This window comes from Vulpes lagopus, chromosome 11 (genome assembly GCF_018345385.1).
Source record: "Vulpes lagopus strain Blue_001 chromosome 11, ASM1834538v1, whole genome shotgun sequence".
NCBI classification, from domain to species: domain Eukaryota; kingdom Metazoa; phylum Chordata; class Mammalia; order Carnivora; family Canidae; genus Vulpes; species Vulpes lagopus.
In genome coordinates this window covers 27,348,730-27,364,056 of record NC_054834.1, presented here as the reverse complement: position 1 = coordinate 27,364,056, position 15,327 = coordinate 27,348,730, and the positions used below count along the sequence as shown (strand labels likewise).

General features: G+C 54.8%; 1 protein-coding gene across 1 annotated transcript; it reads right to left on the bottom strand.

The window, feature by feature from the left end:
• Positions 1-443: 443 nt before the first annotated feature.
• NCSTN (nicastrin) lies at positions 444-15,292 on the bottom strand. The gene is made up of 17 exons (XM_041774031.1): positions 15,150-15,292; positions 13,702-13,806; positions 9,326-9,449; positions 8,686-8,807; positions 8,122-8,267; positions 7,300-7,450; positions 6,964-7,073; positions 6,465-6,617; positions 5,708-5,812; positions 5,466-5,543; positions 4,597-4,769; positions 3,174-3,276; positions 2,990-3,085; positions 2,648-2,735; positions 2,273-2,427; positions 1,835-2,047; positions 444-1,265 (listed from the first exon to the last, which is right to left on the bottom strand). Exons 1-17 carry the CDS (start codon positions 15,232-15,234, stop codon positions 1,143-1,145), a joined length of 2,130 nt encoding a protein of 709 aa, XP_041629965.1. The 5' UTR covers positions 15,235-15,292; the 3' UTR covers positions 444-1,142.
• Between the last annotated feature and the right edge of the window lie 35 nt (positions 15,293-15,327).

The window sequence follows — 15,327 nt, the reverse complement described above, 5'->3', positions numbered from 1 at the left end:
CTGGCCCGGCCTCACTCCTGCTGCACCCCGAAAAGCTGTCCTTCCCACCAAATGAGGCCGTGCCCTCAAGGCTTTGTGCTTCCACGGCTGAACTCCAGGCCGCCACTCGAATGCCATGTGCCCCGAATCCTTCTGCGCTCGGGTAAATCGCACGCCATCACACAGGATCGCACCTGTTTCCCCCCCTCACCCCAACCATGAGCCACTCAGGGTCGGGCTGGTTCCCTCCATTTCCGTCCCCCAGCCCCGCGTCTCACACAGAACAGGGGTGCCTGTCAAACACCTGGTGGCTCTCACAGGAGGGACACCAGGGGCTCCCAGGAGCCCTGCTTCCAGGACGTGCACCGCTCCTGACAGAGCCTCACCCCCTGGGCCCCTGGGGACCCAGAGAGGGCCTGCAGTCCGGGGCACCCAGCAGCCTACGGAACAGTAATGCGTCCGGGTTACGTGGGACAGTCTGTTTTAATGAAACTTGTTATTTATATATTTACACACATACACACGCGCACACACACACACACAAAACAAAAATAGATATTACAGCTTAATAAAATTACAACTCAGCACTGTGGGCCGGCGGTGGGACACCCACCCAGCAGCGCTCCCCCCCCCTGGCTGTGCCATCTAGGGATCTGTGCCATCTAGGGATCAGCGGACAGGAGAGCAGGAGGGAGGCAGCGGGCGTGGCCCAGATGGCCGGGCCTGCTCCTCAGGGCTTCCTTGGAGTCTGTTCCAGGCATTTGGCCTTCCTGTCCTTCCCGGTCAGGAAATAGGAAATGCTTGGGCACAGGGTAGGGTGGGGAGCAGGGGGCAGTCCTGGGCAGGATGGAAAGGGCAGAGGAGGGGCCGTAAGGAGGTCGTCAGGGTGTGCAGCTAGCAGTCCAACAGGAGCAAGAAGCTTCTCTCTGCCATCCCAGATCCTGGTGGGGGTGGGACCCAGGGGAACCGGGAAGGGGGAGCCGGAGAGGACAGGTGACTTGTTTCTCCCTCCCCATCTCTTTTGGGCAATTCCTCTTCTTTACATCAACTGCAGGCTGAGCAGGCCCACGGAGGCTCTGGTGACAAACTAGTGGCTATGTCCCCATGGGACAAGTGATCCAGGACCTCAATGGGGGAGCTGGCAGGAAAAACTGGGTTCCTCTTCAGTAAGACACAGCTCCTGGCTCCCGGGGGGCAATGAAAAGGACGTCAGCCTTGGCGTTGATGCAGTAGGTGACGACGAGAGAGAAGACGAGGATGCCGAAGCCCACCATCAGGGTGATGAACTGCGGGGGGCAGGGAAGGACAAAGGTGCTCTCAGAACTCGACCCACTTTCATCAAATTCTGGAGCTGGCTCCAAGCGCTGAGTCCTGAGCAATCATAAGTAACATCTTCCCAAAGGGGAGCCTGAGTCTCTCCATTTGGAGAGAGAAGGGATCCCTGTTCTTCCTTTCACCTTGTCTTAGATTTTAAGCATCTTGAAGTCAGGACCCACGGCTTTGACTCTCTGGAGGCTGTTACATCACTGACTTCCCCTGACACGGACTCCGTAGCTGTGGGATCCCACATATCCCAGCGCCAGCAGGTGGGAATGCTGGCTGGGAGTGGAGCCGTGGGGGGCCCGGGGTGAGGCGCACCTCCTGGGGTCTCTGGGGAGCCTGTCTCAGGCATGCATGCACACCCGAACTCTGTGAAACGGGCTTCCTAACGAGGCATGCGGGCTGATGGGGGACAGAGCTGCGGGAGGTTTCTGTGGCAATGTGGGGCAAATGGGACAAGGGAGGGGGTGTGAGGCAAGAGGCAGCAGAGGACAGGGTAAGGCGACCTCGGATCTCCAGGGCCCTTGCGGCTCACCTCCAGCTCTCTGCTGGCGATCAGAAATATGCGGGCCCGGATGTCTTTCCAGCGGCTCTCGGTCCACGTGGAGTACTCGGTGGAGCCCCACTGCCTCAGTTCAAAGGCAGGGGACAGGGCCCTGGCCAAGCGCGCCGTGGAACGCACGCAGTGGGGCAGCCGGTCCGTCTCGTTGGAATTCAGGGGGCCCTGGACCCATGCGTACTCATACAGCTACACGGAAACGCAGGCCATGGTGGGGGCCGAGGCGATCCTCCCTCACCCCAGGCACGGGGGGCCTCCACCCAGGCTGCAGCCTCCCCAGCATGCCAGTCCAAGGGGCTGCATCCCTCCACCTCTCCATTCCAACTCCCTGGGGCCCTCTGGGCCTAGGATGTTCTCGGACCTCCCTGGGGGAAAGGGGCCCTGGGGGGACCTCCCACATCCACTACCACTCACGTCCTTGTTTTCATTGGGGACTTTACTTGGATCCTGGCACTGCTCTCGGGTGAGGTCGACCACCTGGCCAGTCAGATTTGCCAAGGCGTACTGGACCACGTAAGTGGTGTTGGTGGGGCTGGAGACGGCGATGTAGTGCTGCAGAGGCCCGTCCCCTGAGCGGAGACCGCAGGGAAGGGAGGGTTGGGGGGTGGAAGGTGGATGCGGGCGGGAGACAGAAGAAGAGCCCACGGTGGGCAGGAGCCACAGAGAAGATCAGGAAAACGGATCCCACACGGATCAGGAGAAAGAAAAGAAGATGGGAGAAGAAAAGGAGACAAGGGAAAACAAAATCCCTTCCTTGGCTGAGGGGTCATTCCTGCAGCAGGTGCTTACCCAAGTAGGACCGCAGGTCCTGCCTGAGGATGGACTGGAACCAGGAGTTGTTGGCTCTGACCAGGAAGCCGTAGAGCAGGCGGGTGACCTAGGATCGGGAGTGAGAAGAGACAGCCTTGTGCCCCGGGGCCCAGGGAGAGTTCTCCATGGAGACCTTGCTGGGGGCTGGGAGCTGGGGAAGCAAGGCCGGCTCACCAGGGTGCAGATGAGGCCCAGCCAGGGGTCCTAGGGCATTGGGGATCTGCACTGGGCTCTCAGGTTTGGGAGAAGAGGCAAGTGACAGAAAGGATGGAGCAGCGGACAAGGGAGGAGCCGGAGGGGAGGCAGGGTCCACGCTCTTACCGTGCGGGGGTCGGCCTGAATGGTGTCGCTGAAGTTGGTTCCTCCCGCAAGCTGGTACAGGGCACGTCCCACCACCGTGGCCACATCTGCCAGGGCCTGCGGCGGGTGAGCGGGAGCTGAATGGCCACCTCTTCTCACCTCGGTGTGGCCGTGTTCTCTGCGGCCCCCCCAGCCCAGGGGCTACCTTGGCAGTGTCCGTCACAAAGTTCAGGTCCTCCTCAGGGCTCTGCGACTCCGGGTAGCTCACGTTAATGCTCTCCGCAGTGTCATAAATGCTCTGGTAATAGCTGCCGGGAGAGCCACCGTGAACGTCGGCGTGAGCGTCGGTCACACTCGGGCGGCCCGCCCAGCCTCCCCCACAGACCCTTCCTGCCGGAGCCTGCTTGTCTCTTCAACCGCCAGGGGGAAGGAAGAGACGATGAGGCTCCCGTACTAAAGACGGCGTGGGGACCGGAGATGGGAGAAGAGGGGGAAACACAAGGACCTTCCTGACAGACAAGGTGGGAAGGCGCATAGATCCCTGCGGGCGTCTCCCTGCCTGGGAGATCTCCAACCAGAAGACACGCTTCCGCACTGTTTGGGCTGGAGACCGCAGGATGGCAGAGAGGACTTTCGGGGGCACGCCCCCATCACCTGAGCTCCTGACGGTTTCAATGAACATTAACGCTGAGGGGGGCGCAAAGGGAGATGAGAGGTCTGATCCCAGATGCACAACATCGCGCTGGGTCAGCCACGCTATGCTCCTTGGGGAGCCCTGCGGAGGCAGGTCTCAGAAAGGAAGCCAGGAGGAGCGCTCCCAGCCTTCAGCACCAGTCCTTGCCGGCCTGCACAGAACCAGGCTTGATGTCTGCAAATGAGGACTATCTCGCCCCCCAAAGTGCTGCAGAGGTCAGGCAGGGAGGAGAGGGCTGGCCTCGGGTACTGCAGCGTCCCTGCCCTAAGCGGATGGGAATTAGGCTGCTGCTAGGCTGGGATCAGAGAACCAGAACTTTCGCATTTTTACTCAGAAACCCATCTGACTCCTGGCAGAAGGAAGGGAAGCTGGGGGCCTAGCAGTCTAGCCCTAGTGAGAAGTCCCCTGTTAGCTCCAGGCTTAGGTTAGCAGCAGTTTGGGGTGCCCAAAACCAGGAGAGGCACCCACTGGGCCTCCCCCCTTTTCTCTGGAGTGTCTTCATCTGTAGGGGACACTTGTACCCCAACAACAAGAACATGCTATGGAGCAGAGTACGAAAACTCTGCCGGCAGCGCAGCGCTCCAGGCGGCCCCAGACCAGCAGCAGCCTGTCCTCCAGCCACGGGCACTCCTGTTGGGGATGCTGCCCTCTGCTGGAGGCCCCGGGGACCCAGGCCTCGGGAGAGCTGGGGAGGCCAGCCAAGCAAGGATGCTCTGTGCCAGGGAAGGCTGGGCGGGGAGCCTGTTCTCTCAGATGACAGCGACCTGCCTGCATGTGAGCGGGCCACTGACCAAGAACATAACTGATCCAGCATTTGGAGAGGGGAGCGTGGTGATCTTTCTCGACACAGAACTCTTCCCCTCTACGGACCCCAGACCTCAGAATAGAGTCTATTCTCTCCCAGAACGACAAGAATGCAGCCTGGGTGACTTACCGGTTATGGAAGACCGTGGAGTGGTCTGCAAGAACGACGCCGGAGATGTTCCGGGCCCGAAGGAAGCGCTGAAGGGAGGACGGTGGGAGGGGCTGGGACTGGTTCAGCCTCCGGAGCTCCACGGCAGGGAGGCCAGCACCACTTCTCTCCAGGGTGCTCAGGAGGGCCTCCACCTGGTGGGGAGGGATTAGCACAGAGAGGCTGGAGGGGGTCTCTTCGAGGCCCACCCTGCCCCCTACCTCGAGTCCCCAGCTTGGGGAGCTGCCCACAGCCCTCCTGCACCCCCATTCCTCAAGCCTTTGGGGTCGAGGCTGAGTGTCCGGCAGCTCACAGTCTCATCCTCACAGATGCTCAACTTCCTACTTGTGCAGAATTGGAAGAGCACGTTGATAACACAAAACTACACTGAATGCCAGAGGGGAGCCCAGAGCAGAGTGGATGTGGACACTGGAATGGCAGGAAGACCACTTCGGGAGAAAAACAGGCCTAAAGCAAGACCCTGAGAGGAATGTAGTGAAGATGTGGAGAACAATCCGGGTGCAGAGTCTAACACAGCCAGGACACGGGCTAGGCAGCCTGGACAACTGGACCCGTGGGGCCGCAGGGAGAAAGGAGCTAGTCACCCCCCGTCCTCTGCTAGGGTACTGAGGCAGAACTGCCTGTCTCAGGGATGCAGACACACGGGCTGAGCTCCAGTTTCTCCCCAGGAGCTGTGACAGCCACGCTGTTCATCCTTCAGTGGCTGCCTAACCCGAGGTCCTGCTTCACAGGCCCTGGGGGCTGAGGGGTGTGGGGGGACAGGGCCTGGGCAAGGGGTGCCCGTATTCTGAGTTGTTGAAACAGGAAGTGAGGAAGCATGCTCAGATTACCTGATTCTGTACAGACTCGTTTTTCTGAGACATGGGGTCTGTGTGCATCCAAAGCTCTAGTGACTTTCTCAAAGCCACCTGGGGGAAGATGAGGAAGCAAGCAAGAGTCATCACCTGCGTCCACCGTGGCCCACACCCGGAAGAGAGGAGTGAGGGCAGAGAAAGGTCAAGCAGAGAGGTGTGGCCCCAGCAGCGGGGACGTGGAGGAGGAGGGAAGGGGGAGATGGACACCCGCTGCACACCTGTCCCAGCTCCACGAATGAGTCAATGTTCTCTAACTGCACAGGGAACTTGCCCTTCTCCATGTCGTAGACCATTCTTGAGCTGCCAATGTAGTCAAACGTTTCCTGAGAGTAAAGATGGGTGGGAAAGGGAGCAGAGATGCCCAAGGGTCAGGGCAGGCTCCGTCCCGGAGGCCAGATCACCCAGGCTCCAGGCGCAAAGGCGACAGCCTCATGTCGGCTCAGGCAGTCACGTGACTTCACCCTCCTCCCTACCCTGCCTCCCAGCTGTGACTCTCCCTCACACGTGTGTATCACAGGACTTCTCGAGCCTAGAAAGGAGGAGGGCAGCTTTGTCACAGGCCTGAGGCGAACATCAGCTGTCATGTGTCTGCTCCTAGCCTCACCCTCCCCTCCGCCGACTCAGCCACGGCTGCTGTTCCCTGATTCCAGGGCCAGGCTGTGGTGGCAGTGGGGAGAGGCAGGAGCCTCAGGGCCCTTGGGTGGGAACAGCAGTAAAAGGGGCCAGAGAATAAAAGTAAATGGCTGCCTCCAAAAGATCACCAGGAAGGGAGTGAGGGGAGTGTTGTGGCACGATTGCAGGTCAGGGTGCAAAGGCTTCCTAAAATATGGACTCGGCTTGGGAAACAGATGGAGACATACCCAGGAGCTCTCTGCCAAGGTCAAATGCCCAGATCTTCCTCAAACAATAGCCACGCCTACAATGACCCTGCCCGTGGTCCCCCCTTCCCCCACCCCCCAGCCAAAGAGCCCATACCCCTTGGAAGAAGACGAACATGACGTTGCGGGGAAGGGTGGCCACGTCAGGGGCCTTCTGCAAAGCTTCAGCGGCAGCCAGCTGGGTGACGAAGGAGGCAACGGCACTCTCTGCCCCTGGGGCCACATTCCAGAAAAACGAACGGCTGTCCAGCTGGGCACAGCAGAAAAGGCAGGGGAGAAAGGCTGTGATAATGGCAATTAGGACAAGGCCCTCCAGGCCCCCAGCCCCGTCCAGCCAGAACGAGCGTACCCTGGGATGAGCCCAGGCCCCTCTCCACGGGAGGCGCCCCCCCCCCAGCCCCCGAGCCCCGTCCAGCCAGGAGCATGTGCATACCCTGGGATGAGCCCAGACCCCTCTCCACGGGAGGTCCCCTGGCTCCTCTCCATGGGAGCCCCCCCGACTGCGGAACTCTGGGAGCTGGCGTGCCTACAAGAGGCCTGCTGCCCACTGTCCGCCAGCTCTGTCCTGTCCACCCTGACCTGCGGCCAATGCTCACCCGGGTGGCAGCAACCACAACCCTGTCGTCAGGCTCCAATGCCCCAGATATATTTATAGGCTTAAGCAGGCTCCATACGTTGTAGTCGGACAGGGGGTCACAGACGATTTCTGAGCAGGACACAGGGAGACAACAGAAGTAAGGGAGACCGCAGCACACATGGGGCCTGGAAGACACTGCTGCCCGAGGCCCCGTGGACCATCTCCTCTACTATTTAGACTCATCTCTGCTTCTCCCACTGCATGCTCACTGCCCATGCTCTCTCCTTCCCTGAGGTTGTCCCTCTGACATTCCCTGCTCCCCCAGGACACCTGCCCTGCCTCGGATCCATCCCACCTGGGTTGATGCTGAAGGTGCTCTGGATGGAGCTGCGCCGCATGCAGGTGACAGTGCTGATGACGGCATGCATGTGGGAGAAGAGCTGCATGGCGCACAGCGGGAAGGTGGGCGCGGAGCCATTTGGACTCAGGTTGTGATCGTGGTAGCACTAGAAGGGAGATGGAGCCCACTGAGGCAGCTTGCGTGGAATCCCGCCCACACTTCCTAGAAGGAGGGCCTGGCTCCATCTTCCCGATGCCACCCTCACATTTGTCCCTGAGCTTCCATCGTCTTGGGACAAAACCAGGGTATATGAGGCCCCAGAGCAAACCTCACCAAGAGGCATGAAGGGGCCCAGACTCCATGACTTCGTTGGGACAGATGACACAACCCTATCCCGAACGGCCCAGCCCAGGTTCCTACTGTGATCTGATGTAAAGAGCAGTGTAACTGTGGAACAAACCTCTTAACTGATATGCATGTAAATACCAAGAAGCTAAACAAGGATCAGAGACTACTGCAACTAAAAAGCATGTCAGAAGTGTCTGAACTGAATCTCTCAATTCCTAGTCTTTTTATCATGTTCACAGCTCCTAACTAGGGCTCTACACCTATTTCACATCAAACACCGTTTACATTTTCTTCCAACCTGCGAGTCATCAACACCATAAGAGCAGGAAGGACAGAAATGGGAAAGAAAACGTGAGAAAAATAAATGTGGTGGCTCTTCTTGCAGCAGCTTTCAGAGGGCATGCTGGTAGATGCGGTCCCTCCCAACAAGCGAAGAGCCTACAAAACTTCTCTGTGCAACTGGAATTGCTACGAGCTGGCAGTCATTACCTGCTTGATGACCTTGGTTTCATTCTCATCTTCAAGAAGGAAAATGGGGAAACTGAAGTCTTCATAAGCCAAGCCATCGCCCAAGGGGTTCCACTGGATTTCTCTGCAGTGAGCAAATTCTGGTCCATAGGAGTTGGAGTAAACGCCTGAAGGGGTGGACGGGGGACAGGCTGTTGGGACACTAAGCACTTAGGGACTGAGTGAGGGAGAAAGGCTAAGTAGGATACCAGGGTTAACCAAGAGTTTTGGAGGAAAAGGTGACTCACGGAAGCATCAACCTGTCACCACTTATAGTAAATCAGACAAAGCTATCAGGGAGCCCGAGGCTGGGTGATTAGGGATCTGGGTATGTGACAGAAAAGGAGGATAGAAGGGAAGTGAAAGAAGGGGAAGTGCCAGAGTGAGGGGATGAATGGCACAGAGAAATACTATCTTCTATATGGGAATCAGTGGCCCCCACCGCACACGGACAGACGCATGCCCTCAACTCCTCCAAAGACATGAGGCCGAAGCAACAGCGAGCTCTGGGTGACAGGAGGTCCCCTGATCCTTTGGGGCTCTTACCAAACCCATCATTAGGACACTGCACACTGGGAGAGAAGCCTGCTGTGGGACTGGGCTTGGCCACAGACACTGCCAGGCCGGCAATTCGGCTGGTTCTCCCCTTCAGCTTCTCCATCAGATTCCTGGAATAGAGAGGCAACACCATGAAGAAAGATGGACAGGTTATCAGGGGCCCAATATCTTGCCCCCAAGGATGGAAACAAATGGGGAACTAATGGAATCCAACCTGTTGACTCCTTGTCTGCCTAAAACTAACGTAACACTGTGTGTCAACTATACACATAAAAAAAACAAACTAAACCCCCCACAACCTTTGACTCATTTCTTGCGTTCTCCGCCTCTAACTCCTTTTTTTTTTTTCCCGCCTCTAACTCCTAAGTGAGAACTATGATGCAACCTGAGCTCAGGGTTTAATCTCTGAGGGACCCTATGGACCCCTCCTTCCTCCCTGGAGCTCTATTTATAAGGTCACCAAGATGATTCCTTTGCAAGTGCATATTTTCTTCTGCGACTCACTCCCACCCCTGCCCCGACCAGAGCTGGGCAGCCAAAGGATGTTTCCATTCACAGGGGTGAGGACAATCCCTCAAATCTTCCCCTCTTTGGCCATGGTTTCCCAGCAGGCACACATAGCCCCTACCTGGTGAAGAGCGCGCCCTCCAGCAGAACCACGTACGGAGGGTTGGGGCCATCGGTCAGCACCCACTGCAGGTCCTCTTCCTTCTCCACGACGTGGATGACCCCCGTGTCCCCGCTGACGGAAGCTGCCAGGATACGGGTCACATTAAAGCTCTCACAGCTGACGATTTTGACTTTGCTTCACTGATTCTGCAGATCGTTTATCCCCCAAACGTGGCACGGGACGTTGGGTGAATGCCGCCATCGCCAGCCTTAGACTTGAACTGAAGGCTGAGTCACCCGGCTCTGTCTGAGGGCCACCAGAGAGCCCAAGAAGTCTACTCATTAGAGGTTTCATTCACTAAATCTCAGAAAGGTTGTACAATCATTTTCTTGCCCTCTTCCTTCAACCTCATTTGGCCATACATAGAAATTTCTAGAAAGCAGACACGAAAGTTTTCAAACCTGTATTTTCTCTAGGAAATGGCAGGTTCTAGATTCCTAAATCTAGTTCAAAGTTCTAGCACGAATCTTCTTTGTGAGAACACATGTGTAGACTCCTTTGGCTTCTTCATTTTTTTTTCAAAGATTTAATTTATTTATTTGACAGAGACAGAGAGTGAACACAAGCAGGGGAGGGGCAGAGGGAGAAGCAGGCTCCCCACTGAGCAGGGAGCATGACGTGGGGCTCAATTCCAGGCCTCTGGCATCATGACCTGAGCTGAAGGTAGATGCTGAAGCGACTGAGCCATCCAGATGCCCCCTGGGTCTCCATTCCTTTGCCCTATTTGGGAATGACTTTACTTGCTTTTATCCAGTTTTAGGTAAGGTTAATGAAGAACTTTGAGGTCTCTAGAAGACGGCTTCCCAACTGATGGGCTTTGCTAGATTAGCAATGAGATGATACTGACCTCCCCCTAATTTCTGGGGACCTAGGTTTTCCAAAGGCCCTAGACTGGTCACCCCCAGCAGACTCATCCATTACCCCAGGATGCCCTACAAGTATCATCCATTTCCATATATGCCAGGATACCACACAAATAACATTTTCTGGGATCCCTGGGTGGCGCAGCGGTTTAGCGCCTGCCTTTGGCCCAGGGCGTGATCCTGGAGACCCGGGATCGAATCCCACGTCGGGCTCCTGGTGCATGGAGCCTGCTTCTCCCTCTGCCTATGTCTCTGCCTCTCTCTCTCTCTCTCTCTCTATCATAAAAAAACAAAAACAAAAACAAAAACAAAAAACAAATAACATTTTCTATGTGTCTCAAGAATGACAAAGATCGGGAAGCACTGCAGTAGAGGATGGGTGGTTCACAGTCCTGAATGCCTGTCAAGTCCCTAGTGATTCACGTAGACATTCTACGGTCTCCCCATGAGCCTTAAACCCAGGGAAAATTGGATGTGTTATTTGCATATTGTCTTAGAGCAGTAATTCTTGACTCTGGTTGTGGAACACTTCGGAGTTTTAAAAAAACAGGTACTTGGGCTTCATCTCAGATCTACTAAATTAAAGTCTCTAAAGCTGAAGCCAAGGTATGTGCACTTTCCAAAGTTGCTACATAGTTTTTTTTTTTTTTTTAAAGATTTATTTTAAAGAGACAGAGAGCCAGCAAGCACACATGAGTGGGAGGGGCAGAGAGAGAATCTCCAACACATTCCACGCTGGGCGTGGAGCCTGACACAGGACTCAATCTCACAGCCCTGAGATCACAATGTGAGCCAAAACCAAGAGTCTGACACTTAACCAACTACACCAGTCAGGCGCCCCCATATGATTATTATACGAAGCCAGTCATGAGAATTATGGTTCTAGGTCAAGGCCATGAATTATTTCTAACTGGCACGACACAAAACTTTACCCACATTCTGACCTCCAGCCAAGTAGGTTTCTTTTGTGGAAACTGGTAAAATCTAGACATGGAAGCAAGTCCCCAACCTTCAACTATGTCTTACAGAGAATAAGTACCTAGTAAGTTCACGAGAGATAATAATAAACTTAAGAGGAATATCAGAATGCGGATTGGCTAAAATAAAGATCTAGCTATGAAATGGCAGTTCTCAGTTCAATAAAAGGCAACAGTCCTTGCCACACGAATCCCTGAAAAAGGAAAAGCTGTTCAGGCAAAACGATGTGTATCACTGCAGGCCCAAGGAGCACACAGAGAACACGAGCCAGGATGCTGGAATGAAACACCCAGATTCTAATCTGGATTGCAGTTGGTGACTGTGTAGTCTGGAGTAGCTTGCTCACTTTCTCTGGGCCTTTGATGAGGAGAAACATTCTCAAGCCTTATTCATCTTATATAGTGGAGGCAGATTAAAAAAGGAAAGGAAGGAAGGAAAGGAAAGAAATCTACATAAAGCCTCCTCTGAGCACTTTAAAAGGGGCCAAAAGGGGCACCTGACTGGCTCAGCCGGTGGAGCATGTGACTCTTGATCTCTGGGTTGGAGGCTGGAGCCCCATATTGGGTGTAAAGATTACTTAAAAATAAAATCTTTAAAATAAATAAAAGGAGCCAAGAGAAGCAGAGCATTATAATTAGAAAATCAGACCTACATCTTTTTTCCTTAAGTTTATTGTGCCAGCAATCCTAATTAAAGAGGGTGTGGCTTGCTTGGGATGGACAAATGTGAAGTAAGACTTAGAAAGAAGTTGAAAAGGAGACAAGCTCTCCATGAGGAAGTGGCCAGAGTCCAACCCCACCCCTCTCGTTTCTCGTACTGGCACTTGGCTTACTTCTACAGGCTACTGCTTTGCTTCCTACAGAGCTGCTCTAAGAACATGAAGCAGAATGACTCATTCCAAAGAGGTTATCTTAGCACACACCTCTGGGAGGATGGGGGCCCTAGCCTTTTGGCAGGAGAGTGGAGCTCCAGCAAGCCCAGCAGTCTGATCTCACCCCACACTGGACGTGGCTCTCCTCCACCCACAAATCCAGTTTAAGAATGATGTCCGGATATTTTATTCGGAACTGTCTGGAGCCAGTTAATCTACCTCTAGAGCGTTCTGTGACAAGGACGCAGCACAATTAACACAGAGTACAGCTCTGGGAAGGATGGATCCTCCCCAGTGTGTGTCCTCCTACCAATCCGGAAGGTTTTAGGCAATCATAGTACTCCTGGGACCATGCTGCTTATGCAGCATCATCAATTAGAGTCTATACAAGGTAGTTTGACTTTCAGCTTTGTGCATGTATATTTTAGCTTTTTTTACAGGTATAAACTGAAATTCACACGTAACCAATTTAATGATGAAGCAGCCAAGATCTGGGGTGCCTGGGTAACTCTGTTAAGGGTCTTCCTTTGGCTCAGGTCATGATCTTAAGGCCCTGGGATTGAACCCTATGTTGGGCTCCCTGCTCAGTTGGGAGTCGGCTTCTCCTTTTCCCTCAGCTGCTCCCCACCCCACTTATGGACTCTCTCTCTCCCCCTCTCAAAAAAAAAAAAAGGCAGCCAAGACCTGACTCTAAGTTTCCTGCTTACTGCCCAATTACATTCTGACAGAGCAACTATTCACAGAAGAACAATATCTGAAGACTGAAGACAGCAGGTGAAGCAGCAGAGGAATCAGGCTTTCTCCCCTTGCATAGTTTTATGACCATATTGTCACCGGGCCCTGTTTTGGGCATAAAGGCATAAAAACAAATCTAAATGCTTTACTAATTCCTCTTGCAACTGTTTGGCTTTCTCAATGTCTTCTCTTTAAAGAGTCCACTGCCTTAACGAAGCCCATTTTGGTTCCAAAGAGATTATTCAGAGTGCTGGTGACAGTGGGCTCCATAATATACGAGGCTTCCTTTTCCTTAGAAGACAGTAGTTTTCTACCTTAACTAGTGGATGGTTAAGAGTCCCGGCTTAGAACTTGGACCATGAGGCTCAATTTCAAGTTTCATCACTTAATAGCATGATGATCTTGGAAAAGTTACTCAACTTCTCTCAGTTTCAGTTTTGTGATTTGTAAAACAGGGCTAATAAGAGAATCTACTCCACGGGGCTGAGGTGGTTAAACGAGATGCTCTAGAAGAAGCTTAAGTATGCAGCATTGACTCATTATCTTGCCTGACTTGACCAACAGTTCTCTATCACCTCCTACACACATGGACTAATTTGTGTGCTGAGACTCTGAAGCAATAACGCGGATCTTGGGCAGCCCAGGGGGCCCAGCAGTTTAGCGCCGCCTTCAGCTCAGGGCGTGATCCTGGAGTCCTGGGATTGAGTCCCACGTCAGGCTCCCTGCATGGAGCCTGCTTCTCCCTCTGCCTGTGTCTCTGCCTCTCTGTGTGTCTCTCATGAATAAATAAATAAATAAATAAAATATTAAAAAAAAAAAACCTAGATCTTTATACCGAGGGCACAGAAATACCAACGGCCACAAACACAAATCCAACCTCAACTCACACTGGCAGCCAATCTGGTGAGTGGCATTGAGCAGACGGACACAAGGAGCTGTTTTATTTAAGGAGATGTAGATCTTCCTCTCCACGGAATTGCCCCTGCAGAAACCTGATAGGAAGATAAAAAGAGAGTTAGGAAAAACCGAGAGATATTGCCGTTATCAAGTCATTTGCTCGCTGTACGGCTTGGGTATATCACACTTTCTGAAATGGGGCTAACTAATGTCCACTCTTCTCATGTCCTGGACGCAGTTTGGGGGGACGGATAAATGCACCCAGCTGGGTGCCAGAGAGTCATTACAAATTTCACTTAGGGCAACGGATATCAAAGCTAAAAGCAAGCAAGCTTCATTTCCTAAAGGAGAAGCACGAAACCTCAGGATGTACTGGCTTCTGGTCCCGGAGGGGCCAACATGCTTCTGCTTCCTATCCCGTGTGTCTGTATCTACCTACTTAACAAAAGGGTGCCAGGGCCAAGAATGGAGATTACAATAAAAAGCTTTTTGAGGGGCAGCCCGGGTGGCTCAGCCGCCTTCAGCCCAGGGCGTGATCCTGGAGTTCCCGGATCGAGTCCCACGTTGGGCTCCCTGCATGGGGCCTGCTTCTCTGCCTCTCTCTCTCTCTCTGTGTCTCTGATGAATAAATAAAATCGTAAAAAAAAAAAAGCTTTTTGAGGCATGTTTGCAGGAATCTGGACAGAATTGGGAGCAACCTCCTGCCACAGATCCACCAGCCGGTGTGCCAGCCCTTGGTCGCCGGTGTGTGGCTGCGGGGTGGGGCGACCGACTAATCTTTCTCCTCCGGGAATCTTCGGAGACAGCGGGAGCTTGGGGGCAGGTAGTGACGGTCGGTCGCATCCAGGCGTGTTTGCATCTTAGGGCTTGGCCTACCCACCCAGCAAGGCCTACACTGCGGCATCCAGGCGCCTAAGCCAAGCCTCCTGCCAGCTCCTTGAGTCGTTCGTTATTCCACGGTCTCAGCGCTTAGGAGCAGCCACGGCCACCTTCGTCCCACTTTACTGATGAGACAAACGGAGGCAAAACGCAGGGACGCGGGTTTCGGGCGCATCCGCACGCAGAGAGCCTGGCCGCGTCCACCTTGAGCGGCCCCCGAGCTCTGGCGGCAGCTGGAGCGACACCTGTCCTGGCTGACAGGTGGGTGCGGAGGAGGGAGCAGAAGGGAGGTGCAGGGAGGTGGAGGGAGCGCTCAGGTGAGACGCTCCCAGGACGTCCAGGGAGAGGCCCGGGGAGGACCTGGGGAGACACGGCGCGCCGCAGGGGGCGGGGGGCGGGGCGGGGAGGCAAATCGGGGGGAACTTCTGTCGCGGGAACGAAAGAGAAAGAGGATTCACAGGGCGCGGGGACCAGAGCGGGGCCCGGCCGGCGGCGCTCACGGCCTGGCCCATCCCGGCGCTTCTGCGCACGCACCGCAGCTCGCGCGCGGAGGACTCACCCGCCAGCAGGACGCAGAAGGACACCAGGCGGAGAGGACTCCGACTGCCCGGGCCGGCCGCGGAGCCGCCCCCAGCCGCGGCCATCTTGCCTCTGTGCCGAGCGGAAGCCTCCCCGCCACGCCCCGCCCCTTCCGGGCGGCCGGCTTCTCTAGGCCGCCGGAGTCTCTGTGGTCTGGA